The following is an 18,617-nucleotide window of genomic DNA, read 5'->3' as shown; positions in this document are numbered from 1 at the left end:
TGGATGATACAGCAGAGGATTGGGAGAATGTCATGTGGTCAGATGAAACCAAAGTAGAACTTTTTGGTATAAACTCAACTCGTCGTGTTTGGAGGACGAAGAATACTGAGTTGCATCCCAAGAACACCATACCTACTGTGAAGCATGGGGGTGGAAACATCATGCTATGGGGCTGTTTTTCTGCCAAGGGGACAGGACGACTGATCCGTGTTAAGGACAGAATGAATGGGGCCATGTATCGTGAGATTCTGAGCCAAAACCTCCTTCCATCAGTGAGAACTTTGAAGATGAAACGCGGCTGGGTCTTCCAACATGACAATGATCCAAAACACACCGCCCGGGCAACAAAGGAGTGGCTCCGTAAGAAGCATTTGAAAGTCCTGGAGTGGCCTAGCCAGTCTCCAGACCTCAACCCCATAGAAAATCTGTGGCGGGAGTTGAAAGTCCGTGTTGCTCGGCGACAGCCCCAAAACATCACTGCTCTCGAGAAGATCTGCATGGAGGAATGGGCCAAAATACCAGCTACTGTGTGTGCAAACCTGGTAAAGACCTATAGTAAACGTTTGACCTCTGTTATTGCCAACAAAGGTTATGTTGCAAAGTATTGAGTTGTATTTTTGTTATTGACCAAATACTTATTTGCCACCCTGATTTACGAATAAATTCTTTACAAATCCTACCATGTGGATTCATGGATTTTTTTTTTCACATTCTGTCTCTCACAGTTGAAGTGTACCTCTGGTGCAAATTACTGACCTCTGTCATCATTTTAAGTGGGGGAACTTGCACAATCGGTGGCTGACTAAATACTTTTTTGCCCCACTGTAAATCCGGTTGTTCAGTGATGACGCGACGAATCCTACTTCCGGGTCTAAAGTAGTCTGCGTTTAATATGGCTTTTGTGTTGTTAACATGTTTAATGTTATGTATTTTCTTCTATTTGATCTCAAAAAGCTCCTAAAACAGTCAGTGATCACTGTTGACCTCCCTCGGCTTTTATTACCACTAATCATTTATTTAAGCTCAGTTTTTAAAACCTTAGGATGTAACTACAGCCCAGCCCATGCAGCAGTATATGAATGACTAACCTCGTATTGTGGATGGATTATCTCAGTTGTTCTCCTGGCTGAAGTTTGGTCCTTTTACAGCATCCTGCCATGCGATTACATTTGTTTCTGACCACCGAGAACACTCACGTTAACTTTTATCGAGTGGGAAAAAAGTTAGCTTGTTTATATTATGCTAACATAGCTGTGTCGCTAGCGGTCACGTAGCACATCATTATATACCAGCTAGCCCAACTTCAGTAACCCTACAAACGTCACTGCTGTTTAGTTTTCTGTCTTCATTTATGCTGGAAGTGATAACAGAGCTGTACGTTTGAATTTGTTTCCAAAACCCTGCAGTCAGGACATGCTATATTGTATTTAGATAGAAGCTAGCGAGCTAACTCCCTGCTAACTTCTAACTCCGTTAAATGTCATAAATTCCGTTTTCATGGATGCCTGGATGTTAAACTCAATTGTTACACCTGGTAGAGCAGAACGCTGATCATTTTATTAAAGATGAAAGACTTTAGACAGTTTTTCAACTCTCAGTAATGCCATAGTGATCGTTTGATATATGGACCTGCAGCGGAGTTTAGACCCAGACACGGCTAGTGACGTCAGACTGAACAACCGGATAGAGTCCGGGAGCACAGCTAACTCCTGTCTTATTCTTTTCAACGCCCCCTGCACTCTTTTGCTACTCAGGTTAAACACGATATATATAATTAGTTATTTAGTTAGTTAGTTAGTTAGTTATGGCTATGGATTGAAAATACCCCCCACACCACACCACACCACACCCCACCCCTAACGGCTGCACCTCCCGAAGAATTTTGTCTGAGCTCTTATCTCACTTTTTTTATTTCAAACAATCAACAGAAAATTTCACAGACATAGTTTTATGTAAGGTTTTTAAGGCTGTGGTGTTAATTTTTAAGTAACATGAGCCCAGCAGCAGCAGCAGCAGCAGCAACGCTAGGCTAACACTAACTAGCTAGCAAGATTATAAACCTGGTGCAAAACTAAGAGAAGCCACAAAATCAGTTTGAATAAGAGTAAACATTTACTCACCAAGTCAGTGTATCAGGTAAAGATCCACAGCAATGACAATAATCTCTTGAACTGACGCTTCTCCAGGTTTGCTCAACATATTCCATAACAAATGCTGGCACCATGAACATGCGGACTGATCCAAGAGGTAGGAGGACGGTAGTCACGTGGCATTTTCAAAACACATCTTTCATCCTTCCGCACTGAGAAGCAAAACTTCCAGCTTACTTAGTTTTTCTAAGTTAAGACAACTCAAATAAATTGAGTTTATCAGCATTTTCGCATAAAAAAGTACTGGTAACTTATTTAAATCGAGTTCTAATAAAAAAATTGTTAAAAATTGAGTTCACCCTATTTAATATTTTTAATTAAACACAATATTACATTTTACAGTGTACGTCATGTGACAAATATGGCCAATGTGATTGGCTGTGCCTTTCAGTGAGCTCTGTTTAGTTTTAGCAGCGGAAATCCTGCGCTGCCAGGAGGAGAGGAGGATGACAGCCAAAAGGAAGAACCTGGATATAAGAAAGTATTTTTCAAAGAAACCTGTAAGTGACTTAAAGTCAAGTTCACTCATAAAATGTGTCCGTCATAATAACGTTACAGGCTGTGCTAGGCTTTGGCCCACATCAGTCTAAAATTGTATGTAACCATTAATAACGTGTTTTGGAAACTAACTGCACAACAGGCAGCACTCCCAGAGTAGCATTTCTAATATTGATTGAAGCTGTCGGAGAAAACGGCAGCCTCTAGCGAGCCAGGATATTAGTTTACAGAGGCTGTTAAAATTATAGGTCTAACGTCAAAATGTCGGTGACACAATAATTTCATCCTAATGGTACTGACATATTCATAGTGTTAATTTTTGAGACAAAATATCATGTAGTCACGATTTTGCAAATATTCCACCTTGTAGTGCAGTTTACACAAATTGTTGTAAAAATGCACTCACCCTACAAACATTACTGATGAGTCAAGATCTGCACAATTTGACAGAAACACTGAAGCAGCTACACATTTTATTCTTATTGTCATGTATGTCCCATTTGTCAGGTGACAAAAGAACCAACACAAAGCTCAGAGAGCAATGGTGATGCAAGATCACAGGTGAAATTGGATGATGATTTGGTGGTTCATTACTGTATTTGAAGCACATGTGTGACTGCATGTATTTGGAATGTCTCATTGTTATTTATCAGGTGACAGAGGCAGCTCTGCCATGTTGTAGCTCAGACAGAGGTGAAGAGGCGAGGTCACGGGTCACTGACTGATGATTTGGTGCTATAGATTAACTAGTATTTATTATCATGACAATTGTCAGGCTGATTTTAGTCATCCCAGTATCCTCAGTTGAGGCTGAAAGAAGCTTCAGTGCTCTCAGAAGATTAAAAACATGGTTAAAGTCAACAATGACTCAAATGAGATTAAACAATGCTGCTGTATGCCATGTCCACCAGGAGAAACTGGACAGTATAGATGTAAAACCAATATGCCAGCAGTTTATCTCTGTTAACGAGAGGAGAAGGCATGTGTTTGGCTCCTTCACATAGTGGACATTGAGTTGTTGTGTGAGACACCAGTAGTATAAATGTCTGTTGCTGTAACAGTAGCTCATGCTTAGAATAAAAAATCCCAACTCATTGATTTGATCGGGGCAATAGTGTGGCTAAAATGTTGCATAATTTTGCTGAGAGATCTTTTACTTTGTAGTAATCTTAGATGGACATAAACCACCAGGTCATTCAGTGTTCCCTTAGTGCTAATGTATCAGAGATGTTGGTGTAATGTAACTGAAGTAATGTTGTTAAGTCCTTGAACTCATATTCGTTTATTGTCATGACTGTATCAGGCCAATGGGGATTTCTTCCTTTTCTTTTTTTAACGGTATAAATGAATGGTGGTGGATTGGCCAGTTGGTCATGATCGACTCTGGGCTGGACCGATTACAGCCGAGGAGGTTAAACTTTAAAGTTAAGGTGAAAAGGAACGCGATTTGTCCCGTACCACTTCAGCTAGAAAGTTGCTAATTCAATCATTAAAACTGATCAATGATCAGCTTTTCTCTCTGCGCCAGAAAGAGGAAACCAGCGGAGGTCGCATTAAACAACAGCAGCACGTTTAAGCTTGATCAGCTGTTGTTAGCATTTATTTAATATTAATTTCTCGTATCAGCTGATGTTTGCTGGAGCCACAGCTGTAAAAGCTGCTGGTCAAGATGTCGATTTGGATATGTGGTGAGAGGGAAACATGAAGATGAAACCAGGAGATGTCCTTACTGAATCATCAGAGCTGAGCAGGTGATGGAGAAACAGGTTTACCTTTTAGGTGACATGAATTAGTTCAAGGGAAGTTATGAACTGTTTCTGAGAGACAAATAACATCAGGATTCTTTTCTATGTAGCTGACAGCTGGTAACTGTGCAGGGGCGGATCTAGCAAAGTTTTGCCAGGGGGCCAGTTAGGCCATTAACAGGGAAAGGGGGGCACAAAGAAATACTTTTCTTTCTTATTCTCATTTAAAATGTCTCGCTTTTAACAAATAATTATCTGAATCTTTCAACTAACGTTTTCATCTGATGTAAAATGTATAGAAATCCATTATTGTATTCAGTAAATATTAAGTCTAGTTAGTATACACCCTAGTAAGTTATAGTATTCTTTACTTTGGGAAGGTACCTGATATGTTTGTAGCTTGAACCTATTCGCTGGAACGTTGAAGGCAATATAATTACAATAATAATAATTGCAAGACACGAAGTAGGCAAAGTTCTTCTTGTTACTCATGCATGAGGGAGACCTGCCTGGAGCCAAGTGTCGTTCCACCACTTGACCTCCGTCAGACTCTCAGCCAGGTTCCCCATAGCACTCCTTTTATTGTGGTTACATGAATATGCATAGGTTCATTAACATACGACGTCTACATACACACAAAGAGTACCTTGCCTGTGTGTGTGTGTGTGTGTGTGTGTGTGTGTGTGTGTGTGTGTGTGTGTGTGTGTGTGTGTGTGTGTGTGTGTGTGTGTGGGGTCAGAGTGTGACCCCATAAACAACTTCCCTTAACCTGCTGGTCTGGAAAATCCAACAGTTCATCTAAACAAAAAAGCACTTAGACTAAAACAAACGTAGCCACGTTTATCCTACCATAAAACAATAAGAGAAGGTACGACCTCTTCCCATGCTCCCAGGATGTAGGTGTGCATTCCAGTGTGGAATACACACCAAGCCTTTGCAGCCTGTTAAAGATCACACAACCTATCACTACACAATTGATTATACACCTCTAAGCATATATGGTTAAATATTTCTAAGCATAAATGACAATCAACAATACAAAACCTAACAGTACCATCTGTGCAGTCTGCAATTCTGTTGAAGAAAGATGTTGAATCTATTTAATTACTGGAGAAAAATAATAGATTTATGTGCATTTGTTTTATACGTGCATTAAATTTAAATCAGTTTTGTTAGTTAAGCATCTTGAGGCAGAGGGTGGGGGAGTGGTTCCCTATTTTTTTCTTTTCTTCTTTTGCTGGGAGTTGGCAGCTCTATTAGTTATAGGTATATGTAATTATAAATTAGGTGTTACTGTTTAGAATACCAGAATAGGGAAGGTGGTGTAGGTTTAAGCTTATTATAAAGGCTTTAAAGGATTTATGACTTTTCCTATAATACCATGGTGGGCCGGTCACTAGTCAAAATGCCGATATTTTGTCTCAGTCCAGCCCTGCTGAATTTGAAGTTATTTTTATTTTTGTATGATACCTGATTTATATTGAATATGGCTGAAGTAAACTAAAGTCTAAAATACTTAGTCATTTGTTTAATTGTAATTTAGCATTATATAACTCACATATAAAACTATCAATTGTAATTTTAAATGGTTTAACCCTTTAAAGCCGGTCAGAGCGGGTACGCTCTGTTTTGCGTAACTATTTTTAAATCCCGGTAGCTCTGCAACCACGTACGCTAGCGCAATAATTTTTTTTGCATATGAAACTGGAGGAGTTGTACTTACATCTTACGCCATCAGCTTGTCCTAGGTCACAGTTTCCTTCCACATATAGCTTTGCAAAAACTGTATAAAAAGCACTTGCAGCAACAAAAACATAATATTCCAGAAACACGCTTTGCCGATCCGATCAGCTGTTCATAACACTTCCTACATCCATCAGCTCGAACTATCGCATGTCCTCCATGTCCTGCCCAAAACCGGAAGTGACGTCATTTTGTGGAAATGAAGTTTTTTACCATCAGGGCCTCATGAGCCTATACTGGTGTTTTTAAAAGTTATCTTTGACTTTATGACTTTCTGTGTCGTTTCTGGGATGCTTAGGACTCATATTGCACTGCTGGAAATAGTTTATTTTGATGCATACAGTGGGGCAAAAAAGTATTTAGTCAGCCACCGATTGTGCAAGTTCCCCCACCTAAAATGATGACAGAGGTCAGTAATTTGCACCAGAGGTACACTTCAACTGTGAGAGACAGAATGTGAAAAAAAATCCATGAATAGGATTTGTAAAGGATTTGTAAAGAATTTATTCGTAAATCAGGGTGGCAAATAAGTATTTGGTCAATAACAAAAATACAACTCAATACTTTGTAACATAACCTTTGTTGGCAATAACAGAGGTCAAACGTTTACTATAGGTCTTTACCAGGGGTCCGTTCTTCGTACGTCGCTTACTACATCCAAGATCAAATCATCGCGCTAACGAACACACCTGTTGTTGACGATTAGTACAGCTGGATGAAGTAATGTGAGATCACTGGGTGGCCCAACAGGGGCTACGCATCGATAGTAGAAACATTGATCGGCAACCCTTTGATTGGTCGGCGAAAATGTCGAAGGAGCGCGCTCAGTATTTTCCGGCAGCAGAGCAAGAACTCTTGATTGAGGGATTTCAGGAGTTTCAGAGTTCAATCAGAACGCAAGGGAACACTGCAAAGGCTGCAAAAGCAAGGAGAGAGGGCTGGCAGAAAGTTGCTGACAAATCAAACTCGTAAGTAATTTAATAATAACAATAATAATGGAGTGGATTTATATAGCGCTCTTCAAGGCATCCAAAGCGCTTTACAATGCCACTATTCAGTCACTCTCACATTCACACACTGGTGGAGGCAGCTACGGTTGTAGCCACAGCTGCCCTGGGGCAGACTGACAGAAGCCAGGCTGCCATATTGCGCCATCGGCCCCTCTGGCCAACACCAGTAGGCGGTAGGGTAGATTTATCATATCACACCATATTATCCAATATTATATTACATTATACTATATTATAATATGTTATATCATATCCTCTTTCACATTAGAGCCACGACAGGACCCACTAGAACATGGGAACAAGTAAAAGTGAAATATAAGAATATTCTACAGAATGGTAATATTTATCACCTACATTGCTTTTAGTCTCTTGCAAAGAGACCCTGAAATAATCTGTTTGTTTGTTTATAACAGCAACCAAGAAAAGGGCAGCGCAAAAAAAGACAGGTGGTGGTCCTGCACCCCCTCGTCAACAAGTTGGTTAAGTAAATGATACCCTCACGGGAATATCGATATCTCTCTATGAGCACACTGTCGCGCTGAGCTAAAGGATCCTGTCTATCCCGCAATATACGCTGAATTCTGAGGACTCTCCTTATCAATCTTGCACCTTCCGCAATGGGTTGCTCGCGTATACGGACAGGACATGGCTGCGACAGGCTTCCCAAATCCACCTTCGCTTTTATAGCCGTGGTCTCCCATCTTGATTACACGAAGTAATTTACAATTACTACTCTAAAATATGAATTACATCTGTAATAATCACATACATGTAATAGAATGTTAATAGTTCATTTCCCTTTTTTAGGAAATGACCTGTATGTATCTGTGTGAAATCAATGAAAGGATCAAGTGCTGCATTATCTTTAGTTACATTGATGTTATTTATTTATGGTGAAACAGTGGTGGAATATCGCTGTTGCTTTCGTATAAATGACGCGGACATACCTGCGTGGCCGCGATCTAATCCTGTTTACATAAAGTAAACCTGCTCCCGAACAGGTTTACGCTTACGGCTCTGTTGCTATGACAGCAAGTCCCGGATGGGCTTCGGGGAACCGAACGATCCAGGATCACGCGAAATCGTCAACAATCAAATCCAGCTAACTTACTTAGCGAGGTACGAAGAACGGACCCCAGGTTTGCACACACAGTAGCTGGTATTTTGGCCCATTCCTCCATGCAGATCTTCTCGAGAGCAGTGATGTTTTGGGGCTGTCGCCGAGCAACACGGACTTTCAACTCCCGCCACAGATTTTCTATGGGGTTGAGGTCTGGAGACTGGCTAGGCCACTCCAGGACTTTCAAATGCTTCTTACGGAGCCACTCCTTTGTTGCCCGGGCGGTGTGTTTTGGATCATTGTCACGTTGGAAGACCCAGCCTCGTTTCATCTTCAAAGTTCTCACTGATGGAAGGAGGTTTTGGCTCAAAATCTCACGATACATGGCCCCATTCATTCTGTCCTTAACACGGATTAGTCGTCCTGTCCCCTTGGCAGAAAAACAGCCCCATAGCATGATGTTTCCACCCCCATGCTTCACAGTAGGTATGGTGTTCTTGGGATGCAACTCAGTATTCTTCTTCCTCCAAACACGACGAGTTGAGTTTATACCAAAAAGTTCTACTTTGGTTTCATCTGACCACATGACATTCTCCCAATCCTCTGCTGTATCATCCATGTGCTCCCTGGCAAACTTCAGACGGGCCTGGACATGCACTGGCTTCAGCAGCGGAACACGTCTGGCACTGCGGGATTTGATTCCCTGCCGTTGTAGTGTGTTACTGATGGTGACCTTTGTTACTTTGGTCCCAGCTCTCTGCAGGTCATTCACCAGGTCCCCCCGTGTGGTTCTGGGATCTTTGCTCACCGTTCTCATGATCATTTTGACCCCACGGGATGAGATCTTGCGTGGAGCCCCAGATCGTGGGAGATTATCAGTGGTCTTGTATGTCTTCCATTTTCTGATGATTGCTCCCACAGTTGATTTCTTCACACCAAGCTGCTTGCCTATTGTAGATTCACTCTTCCCAGTCTGGTGCAGGTCTACAATACTTTTCCTGGTGTCCTTCGAGAGCTCTTTGGTCTTGGCCATGGCGGAGTTTGGAGTCTGACTGTTTGAGGCTGTGGACAGGTGTCTTTTATACAGATGATGAGTTCAAACAGGTGCCATTCATACAGGTAACGAGTGGGGGACAGAAAAGCGTCTTACAGAAGACGTTACAGGTCTGTGAGAGCCAGAGATTTTCCTTGTTTGAGGTGACCAAATACTTATTTGCCACCCTGATTTACGGATAAATTCTTTACAAATCCTACCATGTGAATTCATTGATTTGTTTTTCACATTCTGTCTCTCACAGTTGAAGTGTACCTCTGGTGCAAATTACTGACCTCTGTCATTATTTTAAGTGGGGGAACTTGCACACTCGGTGGCTGACTAAATACTTTTTTGCCCCACTGTATGCTGCTTTTTTGCAAATTTGCATTATAATATTTATTTTCGTTTTTCCTGCAGTATATAAAAATTGGTGTATTTCAAAAATAAAACTTTGAAGACAATTAAAATAAATTTCCTGTGGTGGGAAACTATTTTGTGCAACTTTTTTGTATTTGCAGTTTTGAGGGATAAGCTTCTTAAATTTCTCTAACTAGAAATATATGTTAAAAAAACAAAAACGATTTAAAATTTTTTTGTACTTTATTGCACTTTTTTGCAATGTATGTAATTACTATGCACTTAATGCAGACATATTATTAAAATTTGGGCTATAATGGTTGTATTGATGTATATCAACTTGAAATGCTCCCAATAATGGCACTACAGCATGTAAAAATACAATATAAGCTCTGGCGGACTTGGTTCTATGGTAGGTCTTAAAGGGTTAAAAGCATGTAGAATAGCATATGTAGGCAAGTACATTTATCCTTTTGTTATCAAGAAGCAAAGACAAAAAGGAAAAAACCCCTGAATCATTCGTCCCCACCAATGCCAGAACGAAATCTACGCCCTTGCTCTCTTTCTTTCTCCCTCCTCCCCCCCCCCCCCCCCCCCCCCCCCAGTCATGTCTGTCCCGTATTTAGCGAGTGAAAATGAAATAAAATAAACAACAAAAAAATGTGAATCAAATTGACCATTACGGCAAGGCTGGGATGGTCCATTTGGTAAAGTAAATCCGTTGGGCATCTTTCTTCGCCTTTAGACAACAATTCTGATGGCAAAACAGCAAAACGGGACAGATAAAAAAAATAAAAAAAATAAAAAAATAAATCCTGGATTCTCCAAAGTGTTCACCTGCTTACCAAATTGGCCATAAAAAAGATAAGTATAAATTAGTTTCTCTTTGAAATTTTACTATGTTAAAATATTTAGAATTATTTTGACACTGAACACTGAACAAAATTAGATTTATTTATTTTTTTGAAAAACACATTCCTCATATCTGGGCTGGAGCCTATCCATGCTGTCATAGGGGAAGAGGGGCGGTACACCATGGACCCTCGACAGTTGTAGGGCTAACACAGACAACCAATCACACTGAGATCATATTTGCTTCCTCATGTATGTGTAAAAAATGATAGATGCAGCTATTTGTACACCAGGGGGTGCTGGAGAATAGGGTGATAAATACAGATTAACCCTTTAAGACCTACCATAGAACCAAGTCCGCCAGAGCTTATATTATATTTTTACATGCTGTGGAGCCATTTTTGGGAGCATTTCAAGTTGCTATACATCAATACAACCAATATAGCCCAGATTTTACTAATATGTCTGCATTAAGTGCATAGTAATTACATACATTGCAAAAAAGTGCAATAAACTACAAACAAATTCAAAATTGTTTTTGCTTTTTTAAAATATATTTCTAGTTAGAGAAATTTAAGAGGCTTATCCCTCAAAACTGTAAATACAAAAAAGTTGCACAAAATAGTTTCCTACCACAGGAAATTTATTTTGAGTGTCTTCATAGTTTTATTTTTGAAATACACCAATTTTTATATACTGCAGGAAAAACAAAAATAAATATTATAGTGCAAATTTGCAAAAAAGCAGCATATGCATCAAAATAAACTATTTCCAGCAGTGCAATATGAGTCCTAAGCATCCCAGAAACGACACAGAAAGTCATAAAGTCAAAGATAACTTTTAAAAACACCAGTATAGGCTCACGAGGCCCTGATGGTAAAAAACTACATTTCCGCAAAATGACGTCACTTCCGGTTTTGGGCAGGTAATGGCGGACATGCAAAAGTTCGCGCTGACGTCTATTCCAATGTAGGAAGTGTTACGAACAGCTGATCGGATCGGCAAAGCGTGTTTCTGGAATTTTATGTTTTTGTTGGTGCAAGCGCTTTTTATGCAGTTTTTGCAAACCTATATGTGGAAGGAAACTGTGACAGAGGACAAGCTGATGGCGTAAGATGTAAGTACAACTCCTCCGGTTTCATATGCAAAAAAAATTATTGCGCTAGCTTACGTGGTTGCAGAGCTACCGGGATTTAAAAATAGTTACGCAAAACAGAGCGTGCCCGCTCGCACCGGTTTTAAAGGGTTAATAACAGAGATAAAGAGAAACCAAATCATGGTGTCAGATTAATTTATTTTATCCAACACAAAAAAATCTTGTTCTCATAATCAAACAGAATAAAATCGGTGAATCATGCTGTAATACTTATCTTTTCAGAAACAGGCAAACTGTGATGACTAAACCAATACGTCTCTAACTCTTTTTCTTTAGCATTTTATTAAAAAGTAGGAAACTCTACAGTGATGTTAAGCTGTATTCAGCCCATGCGAGTATCAGTGCTGAAATCAGGGCTTGGCCCACAGTCAGGGTCGATGTCCATGATGTGGAATCCATGACGTATAGTAGGTGGACAATCCTCAGTGAGCCCAGCAAAATTCAGGAACATGTCTCTTATTCGTTGATTGTTAATGCACAGCGCCCCACCTCGCCTCTCATACTGGGTTTTAGCCCTGTTTACATCAGCAATACAGGTCCAGTGTTTGTTTTGGTTTTTGGTCACACACCACTTTGAATGGTCATTTGAAGGAGTCCAACTACCCACACCTGTATTTGTATTGATATTTTGAATATTGTACACTCTGTGGTTGGGGTCTGAACAATAGGACGGGGCCCGTCCAGCCTGGCAGCCCCAGGTCTGCACAGCAACATCACTGTCAATTACTTGGGCAATGGTGAAGTAGAGGTCTCCAACTACAAGAAACAACAAGAATCCTTTAATCCTGTCCAGTTCTTACAAACTGATTCTGATTAGTACTATTGAACAAATAAATAAAAGAAAATTGAAAAAACCCCACACAAGCCCCACACTTGTTTAATTTAAAAGGTTAGCCTTTAAGTTGGCACTCATATACATACAGACATCTCACCTGTTAAGTGTTCTGACTGTTGTTTAGCAATGCTGTAAAAGTTCTGATGTTCTTTTGACGTCAGCATTTGTAAGGTTCTTGGTGGGTTGACTTGAACCCATTTTGTTGCTTTAATGAGCTCTTGATGGAAATCATTTGGAATATCATAGTCAAAAGGAAAAGCTCCGATGTACTGCAGGTGATTACCTGGAAATAGATCAAGGAGATCTTTACTGTGAGCTTTAGATCAACCTCTGGGGGTTAAATTGTGAAATGTATAGAATTTAAATTGTGCTTATTACCGATGTTTTTGAACTGGTCGTAGGGGAAAGTTACACAGATGAACGTCTGAGCATTTTTAAATCCGCTTTCAGGCCAGAACTTGTTTTGGTCTCTTCTGAAGGGGAATTGAGGCATGCTGTGTAAGAGCCAGACCCCATAATTGTTTTTTTCAACCATCAGAACCCCTGTGAACCGGAACAGTTACACAGCTGGTCATTAAACAGTAGAATGGATACCCATTCATCAAATACTTTACTCCTTGCTAGCCCACTCATGGATGACTCAACCAGTCAACAGACTTTGTTTCTAGTATTGTCCCTAAATGCATGCGCAGATGGCATGGAGTGGAGTGTGATGAGGACCCAAATGCAGGGCCCAAAATGTAGTCTTAACAAAAGGCAAGCTGTTTATTAGCAGAGCACAAACAAGGAAAGTGAAAATGAAGATAACGATAAATAAACTGAGTAAAAACCAAACAATGGGGAAAATAAAACCCCAAAAAACCTGGAACATGGATGTCATGGCTAGGTGGCCAGTGTGTTGTAGTGTGAACCCAAAAGCAAGTGAATAAGAGGCAGGATCGAAATGAACAGAAAGCGAGCCTTTATTGTGTCTGATAACACATAAATCAAACAATAACAAAAACTGGACAAGAACTAGCAAAAGCCTGAACTGGGAAAAACTACAGGAGGAGAAATCTGGGACATGAAGACGCAGGGGAGGTTAACAGACAACTCGACAACGAACACAGGGAAGCTCACACAATACATACACATGAGGGTGATGAGGGAAGTTTAAACACATGGGAATGCAATTGGGATGAATAGACATAATGACACAGGGGAAGCAATACGAAACACGAAATGAGAGACTGTCAAAATAAAACAGGAAACACTAAGACGCAAACTATAACACACAACAAGACACATAGCCAGGAGGAAGGAGCGCACATGAGAACAGGATTGACTTGAACCATAGTAACACAAAAATATATAAACTCAAAAGTTAAGTTCAAGACCCAGAACCCTGACAACAGAGAAAACTAACAGGAGTAGCAAGATGAACACACAAACTGATAAAGGGCTGAGGAATACGGGGACAATATAAACACTGAGGGGTGACAAGGGAAGTGGAAGCACATGAGAACACAGCAGGAATAAATTAGACATAAAGAGACAGGGGAAGCAAAACTAAACACACTGAATATAGGATGCAAAACTGTCAAAATAAAACATGAAACACACTGAGGCATAGACTAAGAAACATGGGCTTGACACAGAAACGTGTGTAAACCAACAGATACAAAAGATGAAACACAAAGAGAGGAACAGGTAAAGGTAAGAAACACAGAGACACAACCTAAGACAGGGAGAGTGAGAAATACACACAGAGAGGGTGAAGGAGCTAAACACAGAAAAACATGACACAAGAGGAACCTCACAGACAAGCAACCAGTAACCTGAAATATAAATAAACTCAGAAACACAGAAAGAACTGAACTCAAGACTAAACTGTAAAACTTCAATATCTTCGCAATATCACCAAAAGAATCACAATAACAGGATAAACTAAAAATGCTCAACAGACCCAAAACCATAGCAAGTATTTCCCTTATATGATGGACTCGCGACAGTGTGTTCTTAGTGAAAAGATACAATCTCTAGCTTTACTTACCTTTACTGTGGCCAAAAATGTCAGTGTTGGCACTACATCCTGGAGGCTGATCGCTGTAACTGAGGAATCCAAAGTTTCGTGGCTGCAAATGATGCAAAAAAAGCTACATTAACACTTTGTAAGTAAACATACAGAGCAGGCCTACATGACAACACAGTCTCACAGCAGAAACACTCATGACATTCAACCTTTTAATTCCAGCTTCTAGACAGAGATTTTGTCTGTTTTTCAGGTAATCTGCCTGGTTAGGTTTTAGCAACAAGGCTGTTTGGTAGTTTTAGGTTTGGGTTAAAATGCAACAGTTGCCACTTTTTAAAGCTCCATTTTCTTGGTTGCCATTGTGACACATCCTCTCTGAAAAGTCTTAGCAACACATGTTGCAGAGACAAAATTATACTTATTTTTGAAACAGATTAGTGTTCACTGGTAACTTGGTTTTTGTCTTTTATGTGTTTAACCAACCAAAGACTCTCACCATGTCTTTAACTGACTTCAAGATTGGCCTCAGCGTGTTGCCCAAGGCAGCAGAAGAATCGATGAGGTTCTTATAGTTAGTTGTACCGGGTACCATATCCACTCTTTGTGTTGAATCGATGTAAATGTATTTTATCTCCCTTTTATATATTTTAGTTTGAGGATTTTGAGGATCTGGGATCTTCTCTCCTGGTGCCTTATATAAGATGTACCTGATCACAAAGAGAAATAAAATGTAAAAAGAGACAAAAGGATAAATGTTAGCCTGACTGACTCCCACTAAAAACATTTGGTTAAAACCCTTTCTTTGATGCCCAGGGGACACCCTTAGCATAATTTTCCAACAGAGTTGTCACTGAGAGGCAGGTAAAGTGACAGACGGCACAGTCATATAACCTTTAACCAGAGTAAAAGAGTTGGTTCTTTGTTGTTGTTTTTTTGCACTTGTTTGCATTTTGATTTTAAATTTTCAACTCTACCTCTGCTGTTAGTGTTTAGTTTTAAAATGTTAAAAAACCCACTCACATTAAGCACTCGTGTCTGTTTCACTCCTCCTATTGCTCTCTAGTGTACTGTTCTACACATTAAAAATGAGGATGAAAGAATGCCTGCTGTTGTACAGTGTTAATAAAAACAGGCTTTACTGAGACTCAGTATGTGACAAGTTAAGAGTGAGACAAGATTAGTTCATTGCTGTCTTAGAAAGGATTTTAATAAAAGTGTTTCCTCACCAGTCTACCTCATGATCATTGTTATCCCTGCAGGTCACTATGGCCTCAGATCCCAAGAAGAACAGAGTGAGAGTCAGCACGAGCCTCCACATCGTAAAACAGCCACAGCACAACCTGGTTTATGTTGGCACCTTCCAGGAACAGTTTATTTGCCTAAATTATTAAATTTCAGGAGGTTAAAAAAGATATTTTATAGTATTGCTGACATCCTTTTTATGAATATGGATTAATTCAGGACTCATATACATACACACACACACACACACACACACACATATATATATATATATATATATATATATATATATATATATATATATATATATATATACACACACACACACACACACAAACTCACAAAAAAAATTTGTGAGTTTGTGAGGGAATCATGTCCTCTAATCTAAATGTCCAGCAAGTACAAAGAAGTCAAAAGGTTAAATATTCAGCTAATCTGGCACTGAATGATTCAGTATTTCACATTTAAAGGTGTGGATTTAATTTCAATTAGCAGCACTTTCATTCTGAATGAAAAATGGGCACTGGTATACTGGTATATCCTGCAAACCTTGTTGGCCTATTCTCACACACACACATACTCTGGATGTATCAATGGTGCAATGGTGGTGTTTTGTATCTTGCACGAGGCTATTTAGGCATGCAGACCAGAGCCCACTCCTCCTAAGCCCTGTGTCATATTTGGTAAATGGACTGATTCTTATATAGTGCTTTTCTACTCTCCCCGAGTACTCAAAGCACTGTATACAACATGCCTCATTCACCCATTCACACCCACTCATACAAGCACTTCTTGTTGGGGTTAACATCTTGCCCAAGGATATTTGGCATGCAGACTGGGGGAGCCAGGAATCAAACCATCAACCTTCCAAGCAGTAGCTGATCTGCTCTACCACCTGAGACACAGCCACCCCATATTTTAATAAGCTTTGCTGTGCAGACTGCACATACTGGGGTACATGCACAGTGTTTCTTTTGGGCTAAAGCCCAGCCTTTTCTCTCCCTGTCAGCACATCAGGAGCAGTGAAGCTTCTTACCTTCCACCACTTCAGTCGTCTCAGTATTTCTGACAGAGCGTGGTCTTCACCTCAGATCTATCCACCTCTTTGTTTATTTGTCTGTTCCCCCTCACTTAAATCCTCTCCAGCAGGCTGCTGATCAGAGGTTTGACGGAGGCTCCATTTATGGTCATTTAACCTTGTGAAGAAACTAAATGCTGTTTGATTTTCAGCAGTCAGCATGAATCTGTACTTTGTGCCTCACAAATAGAATAAACTGAACTAAAGTGCAGTATTTATTTGCTTTGGAGCTTGTTTTTATCTCTATACATGTACGGCATAGAGACTGTTTGAGAATTAAAGCTCAGACCAAAGGAGGTCCCAATTTAAACTCACACTCCCACCACCTCTACAGGGAGTGCAGAATTAGAATAGAATAGAATAGAATAGAATAGAATAGAATAGAATTCAACTTTATTGTCATTGCACATGCACAGGTACAGGGCAACGAAATGCAGTTTGCATCCATCCAGAAGTGCTTTAGTGATATAGATATATTACAATATATATTAGCAATAATATAGATATGTGAGTATATTACAGAAATGGGTCTATTATGGTATGTTATAATGTACACGGTATGAAGTATGTTGTGAATATTCTATAACTATAAGTATGTACAGGCTGTAGTGAGTACAAGCTATGTACAGGCTATGAACAGGATATAAATATGAAAAACTATACAGAATATGAAATAAATAACTTTACAGAAATCTGAGATATACAGCTATACAGAAATGGGAACTATGCAAGTTGTAAACAGTTGTAGGATTAAAAATTATCGAATGTACAGAATGATTATTTACACAGAGCTATACAGTAGTGCAGTTAAGATAAGTGAGGGTGTAGATAGTTTCTACAGAGGCTATATAAAGTGCTAGTGGTTGTGAGTGGTGGTTCAGTCCATGTTATTATTGTGTGTTTGAGGGTACAGTTGTCCATTGTGGGTGTGTGTATGTTCAGTCCATGAGTTTAACGTGGGTCAGATGTCAGGAGGCAGAGTTCAGGAGTCTGACAGCTGTGGGGAAGAAGCTGTTCCGGTACCTGGTGGTCTTAGTCCGGAGGCTCCTGTGGCGCCTCCCAGAGGGCAGGAGGGTGAAGAGTCCATGTGATGGGTGACTGGGGTCTTTGATGATTTTCCCAGCCCTTTTCAGACACCGCTTCCTGTAGATGTCTTTTATGGCAGGAAGTGGTGCTCCGGCGATGCGCTGGGCAGTTTTCACGACCCTCTGCAACGCCTTCCGGTCCGAGGCAGAGCAGTTCCCGTACCAGACTGTTATACAGTTGGTCAGGATGCTCTCGATGGTGCAGCGATAGAAGTTCACCAGGATGTCTGAGGACAGGTGGTTCTTCCTCAGAGTCCTCAAGAAGAAGAGGCGCTGGTGAGCCTTCTTGACCAGCTTGGAGCAGTTGGTCGTCCAGGTGAGATCCTCGGAGATGTGGACTCCCAGGAACTTGAAGCTGCTCACACGCTCCACAGCCGTCCCCTTAATGTGGATGGGTGGATGTGGCTCAGCATTCCTCCTGTAGTCCACGATGAGCTCCTTGGTCTTCTCGGTGTTAAGCAGCAGGTTGTTTCTGTCGCACCACTCAGCCAGACGATCCACCTCCTCCCTGTAGGCGGCCTCATCGTTGTCACTGATGAGGCCAATCACCGTGGTGTCATCTGCAAACTTAATGATGGTGTTGGAACCATCAGCAGGTCTGCAGTCGTGGGTGAAGAGGGAGTAGAGGAAAGGGCTCATCACACAGCCTTGTGGTACACCGGTGTTCATCGTGATTGTAGATGAACAGTGGTTATCCAGGACATGTTGGGGGCGGTTGGTCAGGAAGTCCAGTAACCATTTGCAGATGAGGGAACTGAT

General features: G+C 40.5%; 1 protein-coding gene across 2 annotated transcripts; it reads right to left on the bottom strand.

The window, feature by feature from the left end:
- Positions 1 to 11,756: 11,756 nt before the first annotated feature.
- Positions 11,757 to 16,827, bottom strand: LOC113027391 (deoxyribonuclease-2-beta-like). Of its 2 annotated transcripts, none has more exons than XM_026177003.1 (7): positions 16,732 to 16,827; positions 15,680 to 15,832; positions 14,950 to 15,160; positions 14,475 to 14,556; positions 12,821 to 12,985; positions 12,540 to 12,725; positions 11,757 to 12,363 (listed from the first exon to the last, which is right to left on the bottom strand). In XM_026177003.1, exons 2-7 carry the CDS (start codon positions 15,769 to 15,771, stop codon positions 11,930 to 11,932), a joined length of 1,170 nt encoding a protein of 389 aa, XP_026032788.1. In that variant the 5' UTR covers positions 15,772 to 15,832; positions 16,732 to 16,827; the 3' UTR covers positions 11,757 to 11,929. The 2 variants fall into 2 exon arrangements, with proteins under 2 accessions (XP_026032788.1, XP_026032789.1); XM_026177004.1 differs by having other exon boundaries at positions 15,680 to 15,810.
- Positions 16,828 to 18,617: the final 1,790 nt, after the last annotated feature.

This window comes from Astatotilapia calliptera, chromosome 7 (assembly GCF_900246225.1).
Source record: "Astatotilapia calliptera chromosome 7, fAstCal1.2, whole genome shotgun sequence".
NCBI classification, from domain to species: domain Eukaryota; kingdom Metazoa; phylum Chordata; class Actinopteri; order Cichliformes; family Cichlidae; genus Astatotilapia; species Astatotilapia calliptera.
Note: the sequence above shows the minus strand (reverse complement) of the source record. Positions and strands in the feature narration are given on the sequence as shown.

Coding starts and splice junctions, on each gene's coding strand:
- LOC113027391 (XM_026177003.1), bottom strand. CDS start 15,771: ATGTGGAGGCTCGTGCTGACTCTCACTCTGTTCTTCTTGGGATCTGAG. Junction 15,161..15,679: donor AATGATCATGAGGTAGACTG/GTGAGGAAACAC, acceptor CTTTGTGATCAG/GTACATCTTATATAAGGCAC. Junction 12,726..12,820: donor CGACCAGTTCAAAAACATCG/GTAATAAGCACA, acceptor ATCTATTTCCAG/GTAATCACCTGCAGTACATC.